The sequence below is a fragment of the Babylonia areolata genome, chromosome 10 (assembly GCF_041734735.1).
Source record: "Babylonia areolata isolate BAREFJ2019XMU chromosome 10, ASM4173473v1, whole genome shotgun sequence".
Lineage (NCBI taxonomy): Eukaryota > Metazoa > Mollusca > Gastropoda > Neogastropoda > Buccinidae > Babylonia > Babylonia areolata.
In genome coordinates this window covers 40,698,708-40,714,517 of record NC_134885.1, presented here as the reverse complement: position 1 = coordinate 40,714,517, position 15,810 = coordinate 40,698,708, and the positions used below count along the sequence as shown (strand labels likewise).

The window sequence follows — 15,810 nt, the reverse complement described above, 5'->3', positions numbered from 1 at the left end:
GGTGGTGTGGTGTGGTGAGGTGTGTGGTTTAGTGTGGTGTGGTGTGGTGTGTGGTGGTGTGGTGGTGTGTGTGTGGTATGGTGTAGTGTGGTGTGGTGTGATGGTGGTGTAGTGGTTGTGGCGTGGCGTGGTGTGGTGTGGTGTAGTGTGTGGTATGGTGTGTGGTGGTGTGGTAGTGGTGTGGTGTAGTGTGTGGTATGGTGTAGTGTGGTGGTGTGGTAGTGGTGTGGTGTGTGGTGGTGGTGTGATGAAGTGTGGCATGGTGTGGTGTGTGCAATGTGGTGTGTTGTAGTGTTTGGTGGTGTGGTGGTGTTGTGTGGTGTAGTGTGGTGTTGCTGGTGACGATGATGATGAAGATGATGATACTACTACTACTACTACCATAGATGATAACGATGATGATAATGATAATGGTTATTGTGTTCATGATGATAATGATGTTGATACTACTACTGCTACTACTACTACTACTGCTATTAATGATGATGACGATGATGATGACAATTATAATAATATTCATTTATATAGCGCTGTAATAATCATATGTGGTATGAATAAGGCACAACAATATCAACAACAAGGGAGGTAAGGCCTTCAAGACTCACTTGTGAAACACTCTTTGAAAAAAAAGAAAAGAAAAGAAAAATTCAGAAAATAAAAAAATCTTTAGAATGTGTTCAGTATTTGATATAACGAAGCTTGGGGTTAAATAAAAAAAGGCATAAGAGCAGATTCAAACCAAGCATATTCGGGTCAAGAGATAGCACGTCTACCAACGGCGTTTAACTCACTCAGTACGGCCAGTCCTCTCTTCTCCTCTACACAGACCCCTCGGATGTCCAGTGGGTGTCTGAATGACCCAACCTTTAGCTTCCGTCGTCAGAATTGTGGTATTCTTTGTCAACATTCACCTCTTCAGTATAAGAGCCTTCCGCTTGCAATATTTTGATGATGATAATTGGGGTGAAACGCTGTTAACGTCGTCCTCTTTCGCCGTTCGTATGGAGAGAGTTAAAACCATGTTATTTCGGTATGTTTCGGGTAGTTAAGAAATTAAATATTGAAAAAAAGAAGAAGAACCAAAAACCAAAAAACAAAACAAAAAAACAAACAAAAAAAAAAACCAGAAAAAACCCCAAAACAACAACAACAACAACAACAACAAAACAAAACAAAACAAAAAAAACAACAACCAAAAAATACAAGGCAAAAAAAATTTAGAGGTGGAAAGAACTACAAACGGACACACACTCATGAGATGCTCCAAAAACAAACAAACAAACAAAAAAAACCCAACAAAAACGATGATGATGATATGGATACTTACATAGCGACTATCCCCGGTCGGAGACCAAGCTCTAAGCGCTTTACAAACACTGGGTCACCCTGACCCTTTGACGTCAACTTGCAGACTCTGTCGTGGTTCCCGCGGCAGTGGGAGGGGCAGCAGGGGCCGTCGTTCTCATCGCCGTCGTTGTCGCCGTCGTCGTCTTTAGGAGAAGACGGTCAGTGGACGGGGAAAAATAATAATACAGAAAGATTATTCTTATTCTGAGTTTGTTGGAGTCTGTCTCATTTCTCGCTGTCTCTGTGCGCTTTCTATTTCTGTTTCCCTCCTTCCTTCCCTCCCCCCCCCCATCTCTCTCTCTCTCTCTGTCTCTCCACCTGCCTCTCTGTGTCTCTCCTGTGTGCAGTTAAGCGTTGAAGTACACGTGCATCTTAAAAAACGGTAAGGCCTACTGATTGACCAATTGAAGTGTGCTTATGATGAGTCACAGATATAGCAGTGAAAGTAATTGCTGACCAGACTGTTAATTCTGCTGAACAATGCAAGTTGTTTTATATTTCAGCTCAATGGTCAGCGTTTATGTTATAATGGTTATATTAATTATATCAATTTAATCATACTTTTCCGTTTTATGCATATCCTTCAATTGTGATAATTGCATGTATATAACTGTGATTATTGTGTGTGTGTGTGTGTGTGTGTGTGTGTGTGTGTGTGTGTGTGTGTGTGTGTGTGTGTGTTAATTTCAAGCATTTAAGCATTCTGCGTCTTTTATGTATGCATATATTGAATGACTGATTCTTAAGCATTGTTTTTGTGTTTCCATCACAGATTAATTTCTGCTATTGGATATAATAAAGTATCTGTATTCAGTATTCTATGACGTGAATGGTTAGGAGAATCATACACCAGGTATTCAGAAGTTTGGGGTATATCATTCAGCAGTTCCTTAAATTAATTTGTTCAGTATTATACCGGCAGTCTTTCTCTCTTCACTGAATCACCTGTGTCTGATTCTGATGTGTCAAGATAGTGTTGTAAATCGAATTCTAATTTCTCGTCATAAGAAGTTTCCGTAATGTAATGAAATTCGAAGAGGCCTCTTAAGAGACAGGGTTTCGCCATGGTAGGCAGCAGCATCACTCTGCTTGTTCTTGATATTCTTGACCGTGCAATTTGATTTTTTCTACATATTGTATCATGTTTTTAGTTGCTGTGCTTTCTTTTAAAAGCTATTCACAGACACACAGATAGACACACTGACACAGACACAGACACAAACATACACAGATACACACAGACACACACACACAGACACAGACACAATCGCCTCATCCAAAACAGTGGAGTACAGACCACCACATTGAATCTTTTGACGCGGAAGAAAAATCTCCATTGCTCGAACCACGGAGCTCGTAATCTCCAAGACTGGGTTCTGTATACCATTCCCCAAACCACTACTCCAGTATGTAAGGAAATAGATAGCCAGTGGATTACAGTACAGATTCTGCTGTTGTTGTTTTGTTTTGCAGTGAACAACATAAACCCGATTACGTAACAGCGGCGCACAGCAACAACACCTATGAACAGGTATGTGTGTAGCTCTTACGTAAACTCGTGTGTACCATCTGGTACACGTTTCATTAATTATATACACACATGTTGCATACCTCTACAGAGGCAAGCACATTGACAGCTTGTGAAAGTGACATGGGTACAAGATTGGAAGGGTAATTCAAATTCATTGATAGATGTATCCGTAAAGCGTTTCTTGTCGGATAAAAAAACAACAAAACAAAACAAGAGAGGCAAGGCCTTCAAGACTCACTTGTGATAAATTAAGTCCCCTAGCATTAATTACAGAGTAATTTCCCTTTTTTACTATCTGCACCAAAACGTTTGCAAAATAAATAAAAATTCCATGCTTAGCAAAAGAAGTTCCTGTTTGAACAAAAAATGATAATAATGACTCCTCTTGCTGTTGTGTCAGAATAAGAGATCAAAGTGCCAAGTTTAGAGAATACAAAAAATATAAATATAACAGTAAATGCAGTTTGCATATAATTAGGCTTCTTTTTTAAAAATTTTTTGTGCCCATCCCAGAGGTGCAATATTGTTTTAAACAAGATGAATGGAAAGAACTGAATTTTTCCTATTCTTATGCCAAATTTGGTGTCAACTGACAAAGTATTTGCAGAGAAAATGTCAATGTTAAAGTTTACCACACACACACACAGACAACCGAACACCGGGTTAAAACATAGACTCACTTTGTTTACACAAGTGAGTCAAAAAGTAATATCGCCCGGTGTTCTTTTCCTTCATTATTGTTCAGTTATCGAGTCTGAATACCACAGACAGGAGTCAGTTTACAAATAATAATAATAATAATGGTATTTATATAGCGCTGGATCTTGTGCAGAGACAAATCAAAGCGCTTTCGCACCAGTCATTCACACGCATGCATAACTCTAAAACTGTAGAAACTAAAGACAAGGAAGGGCAGGCAAGGGAGGCTATTTTGGGAAGAGGTGGGTTTTAAGGCCAGACTTGAAAGAGCTGAGTGTGGAGACTTGACGAAGCGAAAGAGGAAGTTCATTCCAATCGCAAGGTCCAGAAACAGAGAAAGAACGGCGGCCAACAGTCGAGTGTTTGAATCTGGGTATGCGTAAACAGAGTGGATCCGAAGCCGATCGTAGTGAGCGAGATGGAGTGTAGAGGTGAAGGCAGCCGCAGAGATAGGAAGGGGCAGTTTTGTGAATGCATCTATAACATAGAGTGCTGATCTTGTATTTTATTCGGTGTGAGACAGGGAGCCAGTGGAGATGTTGCAAAAGAGGAGTGATGTGCTCAGATCATATATTGTATTGTATTGTATTGTATTTCTCTTTTTATCACAACAGATTTCTCTGTGTGAAATTCGGGCTGCTCTCCCAAGGGAGAGCGCGTCGCTACACTACAGCGCCACCCATTTTTTGTGTTGTTTTTTTTTCCTGCGTGCAGATTTATTTGTTTTTCCTACCGAAATGGATTTTTCTATAGAATTTTGCCAGGAACAACCCTTTTGTTGCCGTGGGTTCTTTTACGTGCGATAAGTGCATGCTGCACACGGGACCTCGGTTTATCGTCTCATCCGAATGACTAGCGTCCAGACCACCACTCAAGGTCTGGTGGAGGGGGAGAAAATATCGGCGGCTGAGCTGAGATTCGAACCAGTGCGCTCAGATTCTCTCGCTTCCTAGGCGGACGCGTTACCTCTAGGCCGTCACTCCACTACAACTACTATTTCTACTACCACTACTACTACTGCTGCTACCACAATGCTTGCCAGTACTCCTCCTTCTCCTCCTACTACTTCAGCTGCTGTTGCTGCTACAACAGTTTGTTTTCATCTTTTTCTTCCTTCTCCTTCCTCTCCTGCTCCTTCTCCTACTAATCGTCGTTCTACATCTTCTCCACCTTCTACTACTATCGCTGTAGCTGCCACTACTGCTACTCATACTGTTACTTCTACTAATGCTACAACTTCTACTGCTAGCTGCTGCTCTCACTTGTCATCATCATACTCTTCTCTCTACTGCTGATGCTAATACTATTCGTTCTATTCCTACTTCTACTGCTGAAGCTAATACTGTTCGTTCTATTCCTACTTCTACTGCTGATGTTAATACTGTTCGTTCTATTCCTACTTCTACTGCTGATGTTAATACTATTCGTTCTATTCCTACTTCTACTGCTGAAGCTAATACTGTTCGTTCTATTCCTACTTCTACTGCTGATGTTAATACTGTTCGTTCTATTCCTACTTCTACTGCTGATGCTAATACTGTTCGTTCTATTCCTACTCCTACTGCTGATGCTAATACTGTTCGTTCTATTCCTATTCTCTTACTGCTGATGCTAATATTGTTCGTTCTATTCTTACTCCTACTGCTGATGCAAATACTGTTCGTTCTATTCCTACTTCTACTGCTGAAGCTAATACTGTTCGTTTTATTCCTACTTCTACTGTAACTACTATTGCTGTTGTTTGCATTGCGGTTACTGCTGCGAAGTTTTTGGCTAATTAATGTTAGCAATGCACTCGCTTCCAAAGCTGCACGTAACAATCAACAATCACTATGACACTGTTCAGGTTATCATGCGACCCAGCATACCGACGTATGGTGCACGTCAGTCGGCCTACAGCCAGGAGGTAAGAGAACAGACATGGATGTGCGCGTGGTCGCATGCACACATATACACACGCTTTGTGTTCAACACACGCACGGTTGCAAAGACAGACGCGTGATTGCATGCACACGTCTACACATGCTTTATGTTTGACACACGCACGGTTGCAAACACAGACATGCCTACATATACACACATATGCGCCTAATATAAGAATGTTTGTATAACGTGTGACTGTATGTATGATGAATGTGATCTGTGAACACACGCACACGTCCAGATGCGTGTGTGTGTGCGCGCGCGCACGCACGCACACACACACACACACACACACACACACACACACACACAGTTCAGTTCAGTTAATCAAGGAGGCGTAACTGCGCTTGGAGAAAATCCATATTCGCTAAACCACATCTGCTAAGCAGATGCTACACACAGACACACAGACAGACAGACAGACAGACAGACAGACAGACACACACACACACACACACACACACACACACACACACACACAGATCAGTTCAGTTACTCAAGGAGGCGTAACTGCGCTTGGAGAAAATCCATATTCGCTAAACCACATCTGCTAAGCAGATGCTACACACAGACACACAGACAGATACAGAGACAGACAGACAGACACACAGACACACACACACACACACACACACACACACACACACACACACAGCTTCGAAGAACACTGGTATGGAATGGAGTGCATCAAGTTCGGAAAACGGATTGCTGGAAGAGCAGTTACCGCAAAAAGGCAGCGGTTTTCAGGTGTGTACAGCTCCAGCTGCTGCTGCCGCTGGCCTGATTCTTATCACCACCACTACTATTACTATTGCTGCTACTACTACTGCTGCTGCTGCTACTACTACTGCTGCTGGTCAGATTCTCATCACCACTACTACTATTGCTGCTACTACTACTACTGCTGGCCAGATTCTTATCACCATCACTACTATTAATATTGCTGCTACTACTACTGCTGCTGGCCAGATTCTTATCACCATCACTACTATTGCTGCTACTACTACTGCTGCTGGCCAGTTTCTTATCACCATCACTACTATTGCTGCTACTACTACTGCTGCTGGCCAGATTCTTATCACCATCACTACTATTGCTGCTGGCCAGTTTCTTATCACCATCACTACTACTGCTGCTACTACTACTGCCGCTGGCCAGATTCTTATCACCATCAATACTATTGCTGCTACTACTACTGCTGCTGGTGAGATTCTTAGCACCATCACTACTATTGCTGCTACTGCTACTGCTGCTGGTGAGATTCTTAGCACCATCACTACTACTGCTGCTACTACTACTGCTGCTGGCCAGTTTCTTATCACCATCACTACTACTGCTGCTACTACTACTGCTGCTGGCCAGATTCTTATCACTATCACTACTATTGCTGCTACTGCTACTGCTGCTGGTGAGATTCTTAGCACCATCACTACTACTGCTGCTACTACTACTACTGCTGGCCAGATTCTGATCACCGTCAATATTGTTGCTGCTACTACTACTGCTGGCCAGTTTCTTATCACCATCACTACTATTGCTATTGCTGCTACTACTGCTGCTGCTGCTGCTGCTACTACTGCTGCTGGCCAGATTCTTATCACCACCACTACTATTACTATTGCTGTTACTACTGCTGCTGCTGCTGCTACTACTACTGCTGCTGGCCAGATTCTTATCACCATCAATACTATTGCTGCTACTACTACTACTGCTGCTGGCCAGATTCTCATCACCACTACTACTATTGCTGCTACTACTACTACTGCTGGCCAGATTCTTATCGCCATCGCTACTATTGCTGCTACTACTACTGCTGCTGGCCAGTTTCTTATCACCATCACTACTATTGCTGCTACTACTACTGCTGCTGCTGCTACTACTACTGCTGCTGGTCAGATTCTTATCACCATCAATACTGTTGCTGCTACTACTACTGCTGCTGGCCAGATTCTTATCGCCATCGCTACTATTGCTGCTACTACTACTGCTGCTGGTCAGATTCTTATCACCATCAATACTGTTGCTGCTACTACTACTGCTGCTGCTACTGCTACTGCTGTTGTGGCTTCTACAACTACTGCTCATTCTCCTTACCATTACTGCTGCTACTACTACTACTGTTGCTACTGCTGCTGCTGCTCATCCACCTCCTTCTACTACTATTGTTGCTGCTACTGCTGCAGCTGCAGCTGCTGCAACTACAACTACTACTACTGCAGCTGCTGCAACTACAACTACTACTACTGCTGCTGCTACTCCTTGTTCTGTTCCATACGATTACTACTGCTGTTGTTTCCATTGGTATTGCTCGTGTTCATGCTGCTACTGCAAATTCCGCACGAAATTATGCAAGCAATGCACACGTTTTCAAGGCTGCACGTAATCACGATGACGTTGTTCAGATGGACACGCGACCCAGCCGGACGGATGGTGCACGTCAGTCGTCCTACAGACAGGAGGTGAGAGAACAGACATGGATGTGCGTGTGACTGTATGCACACATGTACACGTGCTTTCAGTTTAACACACGGCATTGATGTCACACAGAGTAGAAAGACGTAAAATTGAAGACTGCACACACACGCATGCGAACACAGATATACCAACAAACACGCATGCATTTGATAAACGGATTTAGTAAACGAAAATTCCTTCGTTAAAAGTTTGTTTGAAGAAGAAATATTAACGGGCACAAACGAGTCCCAGGTTTAAACATCTGAAACCAGAACTGCTGGTGCTACCACGATGACAACGATGACTTCCTCCTCCTCCTCCCTCCTCCTCCTCCTTCCTCCTCCCTTCTCTTCTACTTCATACTGCTGATGTCGTTGTCATCATCGTGTTTGCTGTTGCTGTTGTTGTGATTGTTGTAGTTGTTACTGCCGCTACAACCCTGCTGTCCTCCTTTTCCTCCTCTTCTTGTTGTTGCTGTTGTTGCTGCTTCTCCTCGTTCTGTTCTTCCTACATCTACTACTGCTTTTATTTCTATTGCTACTGCTCGTATTTATGCTCCTCTCTGCTGCTGCTGCTGCTACTGCAATATCCGTGCTAATCTATGTCAACAATACACACGCTTTCAATGCACGTAACAATCACGATGACGTTGTTCAGATGGACACGCGACCCAGCCGGATGGATGGTGCACGTCAGTCGTCCTACAGACAGGAGGTGAGAGAACAGACATGGATGTGCGCGTGACTGTATGCACACATGTACACCAGCACGGCATTGATGTCACACAGAGTAGAAAGACGTAAAATTGAAGACCGCACACGCACGCATGCGAACACAGATATACCTACAAACATGCATGCATTTGATAAACGGATTTAGTAAACGAAAATTCCTTCGTTAAAAGTTTGTTTGAAGAAGAAATATTAACGGGCACAAAAGAGTCCCAGGTTTAAACATCTGAAACCAGTGCTGCTGGTACTACCACGGCGACAACGATGACTTCCTCCTCCCTCCTCCTCCTCCTTCCTCCTCCCTTCTCTTCTACTTCATACTGCTGATGTCGTTGTCATCATCGTGTTTGCTGTTGCTGTTGTTGTGATTGTTGTAGTTGTTACTACTGCTACTGCCGCTACAGCCATGCTGTCCTCCTTTTCCTCCTCTTCTTGTTGTTGCTGTTGTTGTTGCTTCTCCTCGTTCTGTTCCTCCTACAACTACTACTGCTTTTATTTCTATTGCTACTGCTCGTATTTATGCTCCTCTCTGCTGCTGCTGCTGCTACTGCAATATCCGTGCTAATCTATGTCAACAATACACACACTTTCAATGCACGTAACAATCACGATGACGTTGTTCAGATGGACACGCGACCCAGCCGGATGGATGGTGCACGTCAGTCGTCCTACAGACAGGAGGTGAGAGAACAGACATGGATGTGCGCGTGACTGCATGCACACATGTACACCTGCTTTCAGTTTAGCACACGACATTGATATCACATAGAGGAGAAAGGCGTAAAATTGAAAAGACTGCACACGCATGCGTGCAAACACAGACATAACGATACACACTTGCATTTGGTAAACAGATTTGGTAAAAGAAAACAACTTTTAACTCTCTCCATACGAACGGCGAAAGAGACGACGTTAACAGCGTTTCACCCCAATTACCATCATCAAAATATTGCAAGCGGAAGGCTCTTATACTGAAGAGGTGAATGTTGACAAAGAATACCACAATTCTGACGACGGAAGCTAAAGGTTGGGTCATTCAGACACCCACTGGACATCCGAGGGGTCTGTGTAGAGGAGAAGAGAGGACTGGCCGTACTGAGTGAGTTAAAAAGTGTTTGAAGGAGAAAGATTAGGGGTAAAAAAAAAGAAGAAAGATCCATCTGAAAGTAGAGCTGCGGCTGCTACCACAGCGACGACGATTTCTCCCCCACCCTCTCCCTTCTCCCCCACCTTCTCCCCCACCCTCTCCCTTCTCCCCACCCTCTCCCTTCTCCCCCAACCCCACCCTCTCCCTTCTCCCCCACCCTCTCCCCCCTCTCCCCCACCCTCTCCCTTCTCCCCCACCCTCTCCCTTCTCCCCCACCCTCTCCCTTCTCCCCCCTCTCCCCCACCCTCTTCCTTCTCCCCCCTCTCCCCCCCCCTCTCCCTTCTCCCCCCACCCTCTCCCTTCTTCCCCACCCTCTACCTTCTCCCCCCTCTACCTTCTCCCCCACCCTCTACCTTCTTCCCCACCCTCTCCCTTCTTCCCCACCCTCTACCTTCTCCCCCCTCTCCCTTCTCCCCACCCTCTCTCTTCTTCCCCCTCTCCCTTTTCCCCACCCTCTTCCTTCTCCTCCCCACCCTCTCCCCCCACCCTCTTCCTTCTCCCCCCCTCCCTCTTCCTTCTCCCCCTCCCTCTTCTTTGTCACCCGTCCTCTCCCTTCTCCCTTCTCCCCCACCCTCTCCCTCCCCACCCTCTCCCTTCTCCCCCACCCTCTTCTACTTCCAATTGCTGACGTTGTCGTCGTCGTCCTCGTTGTTGGTGCTATTGTTCATTCTCATCCTCTTCCTTGTACTGTTGTTTTTGCTGCTGTTGTTGTGGTCGTTGTAGTCATTGTTGCGACTGCTGCTGCTGTTGCTGCAACCCACTCTCCTTTACCTCCTGTTCTTGTTGTTGCTGTTGCTGCTGCAGCATCTACTACTACTACTACTGCTGCTGCTACTGCTGCTGCTGCTGCTGCTGCTACTACTACTGCTGCTCCTCATTCTCACTCATCCTCCTAAACTACTACAGCAGTTATTTATATTACTACTGCTTGCGTTAGTGCTGCTGCTTCTGCAAGTTCCGTGCTAATCTGTGTTATCAATGCATCCACTTCCAAGGCTGCACGTTACCACCACGACCACGTTGTTCAGATGGACACGCGACCCAGCCGGATGGATGGTGCACGTCAGTCGTCCTACAGACAGGAGGTGAGAGAACAGACATGGATGTGCGCGTGACTGCATGCACACGTATGCACATGCTTTTCAGTTCCACAGAACACAGACATACATACATACATATGCATATATATATATATATATATATATATATATATATATATATATATATATATATATATATATATATTCATACACACACACACACATATATATATATATATAATCAAGTGCATTTGGTAAGAGGATAGCTGATGAATACTTTTAAAACCGCTGTATATATCTGTCTATCTATCTATCTATCTTTGTCGCTCAATCTACATTCGTCAATCAGTTAACCAACCAACCAACCAACCAACCCATCCATCCATCCATCCATCCACCAATCAATCAATCAATCAGTCAGCATATTCATCTATCTATCTATCTACCTATCTATCTATCATATACTGCTCCTATCTATCTATCTATCTATCTATTTATCGTATACTGTATACTGCTCCTATCTACCTATCTATTTATCTATCTCTCTATCGTATACTGGACCTACCGTACTTAGGTCATACAGTTATATGTTGGCGACGGCCTCGTTGACAGACTGTGTACATGTTTCATTCAGATGGGCGGACGTCCCTCACCAGGCAGCCCGAGGAACGGCACACAGCCAGAATACAGACGAGATGTGAGAGAGTATACATGCACGTGGACGTGTGCGTCTTGTCTCTTTGTGTGTGCGTGAGGTTCAGTCAACAGTCCGTACACAGTGAACCGACGGTTCCGCACAGTTTCAGTTTCAAGTAGGTTGTCAATGCGTACGTGTGCCGACTGTTCCATATGCGCAACACCACATCTGCTGTATCAAGAAAAAAAAGAAAGGAAAAGTAAGGGAGAAAAGAAAGAAAAAAGAGTATATGTCTGACCCACGCTTTGATTCTAACACACTGGTCAAGCTTGTTGTCTCCTGGCGAACCATGTCTTCCATCACCACAAACTGTCAGCTGCTGAGTGGTCTGTGAAGCAGCAGTGTGGGTGTGGCTACCCTGTGGGTGTTCATCTGTCGGGTTACGGCTCTAAGTCTGTGCGAAGTGGATGATCTAGCTGCTCTGGGTAACCAAGGCTTACAACGTGCTGCACACACTCCACAGCCACAAGTCCACCAGCTCGACAATAACAGCAACAACAACAACAACAAAAGGCTCGCTCTGCCTCAGTGCCGGACCCAGTACCAGCAGGCATCCTTCCTACCACAGACCATTAGAGACTGGAACGACCTCCCCCAGGAAGTTGTGGATGGCAAGACCATTGACACGTTTGTGTCAAGGGCTTCCAGTCTCTCCCACTAGCCCAGATTTTTTTTTTCCAGTGCACATCCGGCCAGCCCTCAAAGTGACAGAATAGTCAACATGATGACTGCGATCACTTCGATGGAAGAAGAAGAAAAAAACAACAAAACAACATCAATAATGATAATAATAATGGTAATGGTAATATTAATAATGATAGTGCTCCAGACGCTTGTCATTTGGATGAGAAGATAAACGTAGTTCCCATGTGCAACATGCACTAAGCGCACCTAAAAGAACCCACGGCAGCAAAAGGATTGTCCCTGGCAATATTCTTTGGAAAAAAAATCCACTCAAATATATATACGTGTGTGTGTGTGCGTGCATGTGACTGAAGCTTGTCTGAATGACACAGGAAACGAAAAGTGAGTGTTTAAAAGCAGTTGTCATTTGGCTCTATCCAGGTTGACAGACTGTTGTGCAAATGACACCGTGTTCGTAATGCGCTTGGAGTTTGGTCTGAATGAATGAATGAATGAATGAATGAATGAAATGAAATGGTACCAAACAACTAAGTGGCGATACGATGCACGAGGTTTGCACTTGCGTGTATAATAATTATATTCATTTTTCATTTTTATTGTTTGATGGCAGACAAACAGTGTGGCTGACATAAAAATCATCAGTTGTTAGACTGATGGATCGATGGGATGGTGGACAGATTTAACTTTCTTTTTGTACTGATGTTTCAGTTATCTCCTGTCGCTTATGGGTGGTCACGACCATCTCAAACCAGCCTGTCCGGCTTGATTGGCTCGACCAAACTCTAACGGCCCAAGGTCAACAGCCTCCAACCCAGCCCCCACACTGTTCAACAAGCGTGTACCTGGCTTAGGACAGCCTTGCCTGTTCAACAGCCTACAACCAAGGGGGACAACCGGTGCCTAGCCCAACAGGACAATTCAAAAGCCCTTGGAAACTGTTTTTCTTTTCTGATCTACACTTTTTAAAAAAAATTTATTTTTAAGATGTTACCTGAAAGAACTACACGAAGAAGAAAGTGTGGTCACTGTCTGGGACAAACTGACAGGATCGATCTAAACTTTATTTTTTTCAACATTTAAAAAAAATCTAGACTAAGGTTTACAGATAAAACATTTATTCACTTTATACATTAGGAGGCAAAGACATAATGAAGTTTTGAATATTGATAATTCTACAACAACATAATATGCACAAAACAATACATATTCAAGAACGTATTAACATCATGCTTACATTGTATAGCTTAATCTTGTGCTAAGCATGTATATAGTGCCCATCTTTGCAGAAATTTGTTATGTTCCATAGTTTTGTTGAAAACATACTTGTCTACTACATATGCCTGTTTGTGACCTTTTAAGAATATCTTTTGTAATGTTGGCTTTACTTTATTAATTCTACATTTGTATACATAAAATTTAGCTATCAATAAAGTATGTGATAAACATCCATCAGTTTTTATTTTGTTTTGTCCAAAAAGCGCTAGTTCACTATTAAGAGTAGGTCTACCACAACGCAAATACTTTTCTTTTAAATGTCTAACAATTGCTGTCCAAAAAGTTGTACATGATTACACTCTCATATATAATGTAGAATTGTGTCTTTTTATCGTTGCAGAAAGTACACTTGTTATCTGGGCATAGAGTATAGTCTCCGACCAAGGATAGGCGCTATAAAGTATCCATACCATTCATCATTAATACTCCCATGTTCATCAGAACAGAATTTGTTATAAAAATATGATAATTTATTTTCATCTGGAACCATTTTGATTTTATCTCTTTGATTTTCCCGTTTTGAAAATATATTCCTCCATTCAAGCTTGTTTAAAAAAAAAATGATGAAGCCAAAATTTACAGGCATTTGAAAGTTCTGGTTTTCTGATTAGTACACCGTAGGAACACTTCGTTCCTCTTGGGGCTTTGATGATGATGATGATGATGACATCAACCCCAAGACATTGGAGCAGTCAGCATCAGATAGAGGTAGCTGGAGATCTTCAACGCTCAGGGGAACCCAACACTTTGAGGAAACCAGACGACTGAACATCCAGGAGAAAAGAAGGAGAAGGAAAGACCCAGGTCCGCAGCCCAGCAACGCAGGCCAGATCTACACCTGCCCACAATGCCACAGACTCTGCAGATCACGGATCGGACTTAGTCATCAAAAGGCATGCCGCCCATCCCTGGCGGGAACTTCCCACTGATCTTCGCAAGCGAAGAACCAGCCATCATCAGAACCATTTTAATCTTATCTCTTTGATTTTTTCGTATTTGAAAATAATATTCCTCCATTCAAGCTTGTTTTCAAAAATGAAGTCCCAAAATTCACAGGCATTTGAAAGTTCTGGTTTTCTGATTAGTACACCGTAGAAACAGTTCGTTCCTCTTGGGGCTTTGATCATTACAGCATATGCTTTATCAAAGCTGGATCCATTCTGATCATTGTCTTCCAGTGCTAAATTCTTTCCTTTTAAAAAGCTTTTAACCGAGTTCACACAACCAAAGTATTCCAACACTCGGACTCGAGTATCAATTTCATTTTTGAATTCATAGATATTAAAAAATCTTCCGTTCTCTTTCACAAGATTGTTTACGTGGTAAATATAATTTCTTTCCCTGTCTTCGAAGTACAAGACTATGTCATCTATTTTTGTGATCTTTTTTATTTCATCATATTGTATTATTGTATCCCCCTTTTTGGGGGGTGGGGGGGGTGGGGGGGGTGGAGGGGGACGGAGGGTGGTGGTGGTGGAAATTTTGAAGATCACAAAGACTGATCGGCTGTGTACATTTGTTTCAAGTTTGTTCCTCCTGTGGAAGACAAGGGAAGCTGAAAGAAAACAGGTGTCCAGCTTGTGCTAAGTCTGCATTATTGTTTATTACACGGAGTGATGTCATCGTAACTGGACGAATGTCTAAGGATTGCTTGTGATTCTTCGTTTCGTTTCTTTTCGGGTGTCTGTTGCGATTCTTCCCTCGTCTGGAGGCCTTGTGTCATGAGATTGTTGTGGATTCTTAATTTCAATGTTTGTACTTTTAAAATTTCCGTTCTTCTTTGTTCCTGAGTGTAGACGTCAGGAAGGCAGTGCTATAGATCGTTGTGTCGTGTGCGAAAGTTTGTAAAGGAAGAACGAAATTGTGAGGGCTTTTTTTTTTGTTGGTTGCTTTTATTTTGCGTATATGTCAGATTGCTGCTTTAAGTGTGTTTAGTATGTTCTAATTTGGTGACGAATGTGAATGTGGATGTGTATGTATGAGATCGTTGTTTTAGAGCGTGTTTAGTGCGCCCTAATTTGATGACGAATGTGAGTGAAGATGTGTATGCGTGAGGTCGTTGTTTTTGTGTGGTTAGTGTGCTTTGTTATGGTGACGAGCGTGAGTCTAGCGTTTGTGTGTATGGTTAATAAACAGCGTTGTGCATGTTGGTGGGTGCTTTGTGATGAAACGTAAACATTCTTATTTGTGTAAAATAAAAATTTGTTATATCCACATAACTTTTGTGCAGCATGTTTTGTTGTATGTACTGCGTGCGTCCTTTAGCTTTTGGGGTTAGATGGGAGGGTGGACAGGCGTCTTCAGGAGCTGGACCAGAAACG

At 43.2% G+C, this 15,810-nt stretch overlaps 1 protein-coding gene across 1 annotated transcript in view; it reads left to right on the top strand.

Annotated features, from left to right (window-relative positions):
• LOC143286361 (MAM and LDL-receptor class A domain-containing protein 1-like) overlaps positions 1–14,902 on the top strand; it is a 78,180-nt gene extending 63,278 nt beyond the window's left edge. The window contains exons 20-28 of the mRNA XM_076593901.1: positions 1,412–1,505; positions 2,821–2,878; positions 5,424–5,483; positions 7,903–7,959; positions 8,612–8,668; positions 9,310–9,366; positions 10,861–10,917; positions 11,507–11,569; positions 12,923–14,902. Of these exons, the coding sequence (XP_076450016.1) occupies positions 1,412–1,505; positions 2,821–2,878; positions 5,424–5,483; positions 7,903–7,959; positions 8,612–8,668; positions 9,310–9,366; positions 10,861–10,917; positions 11,507–11,569; positions 12,923–13,000 (581 nt within the window). The 3' untranslated portion in view covers positions 13,001–14,902. The remainder of the gene's footprint in view (positions 1–1,411; positions 1,506–2,820; positions 2,879–5,423; positions 5,484–7,902; positions 7,960–8,611; positions 8,669–9,309; positions 9,367–10,860; positions 10,918–11,506; positions 11,570–12,922) is intronic.
• The last annotated feature ends 908 nt before the right edge of the window (positions 14,903–15,810 follow it).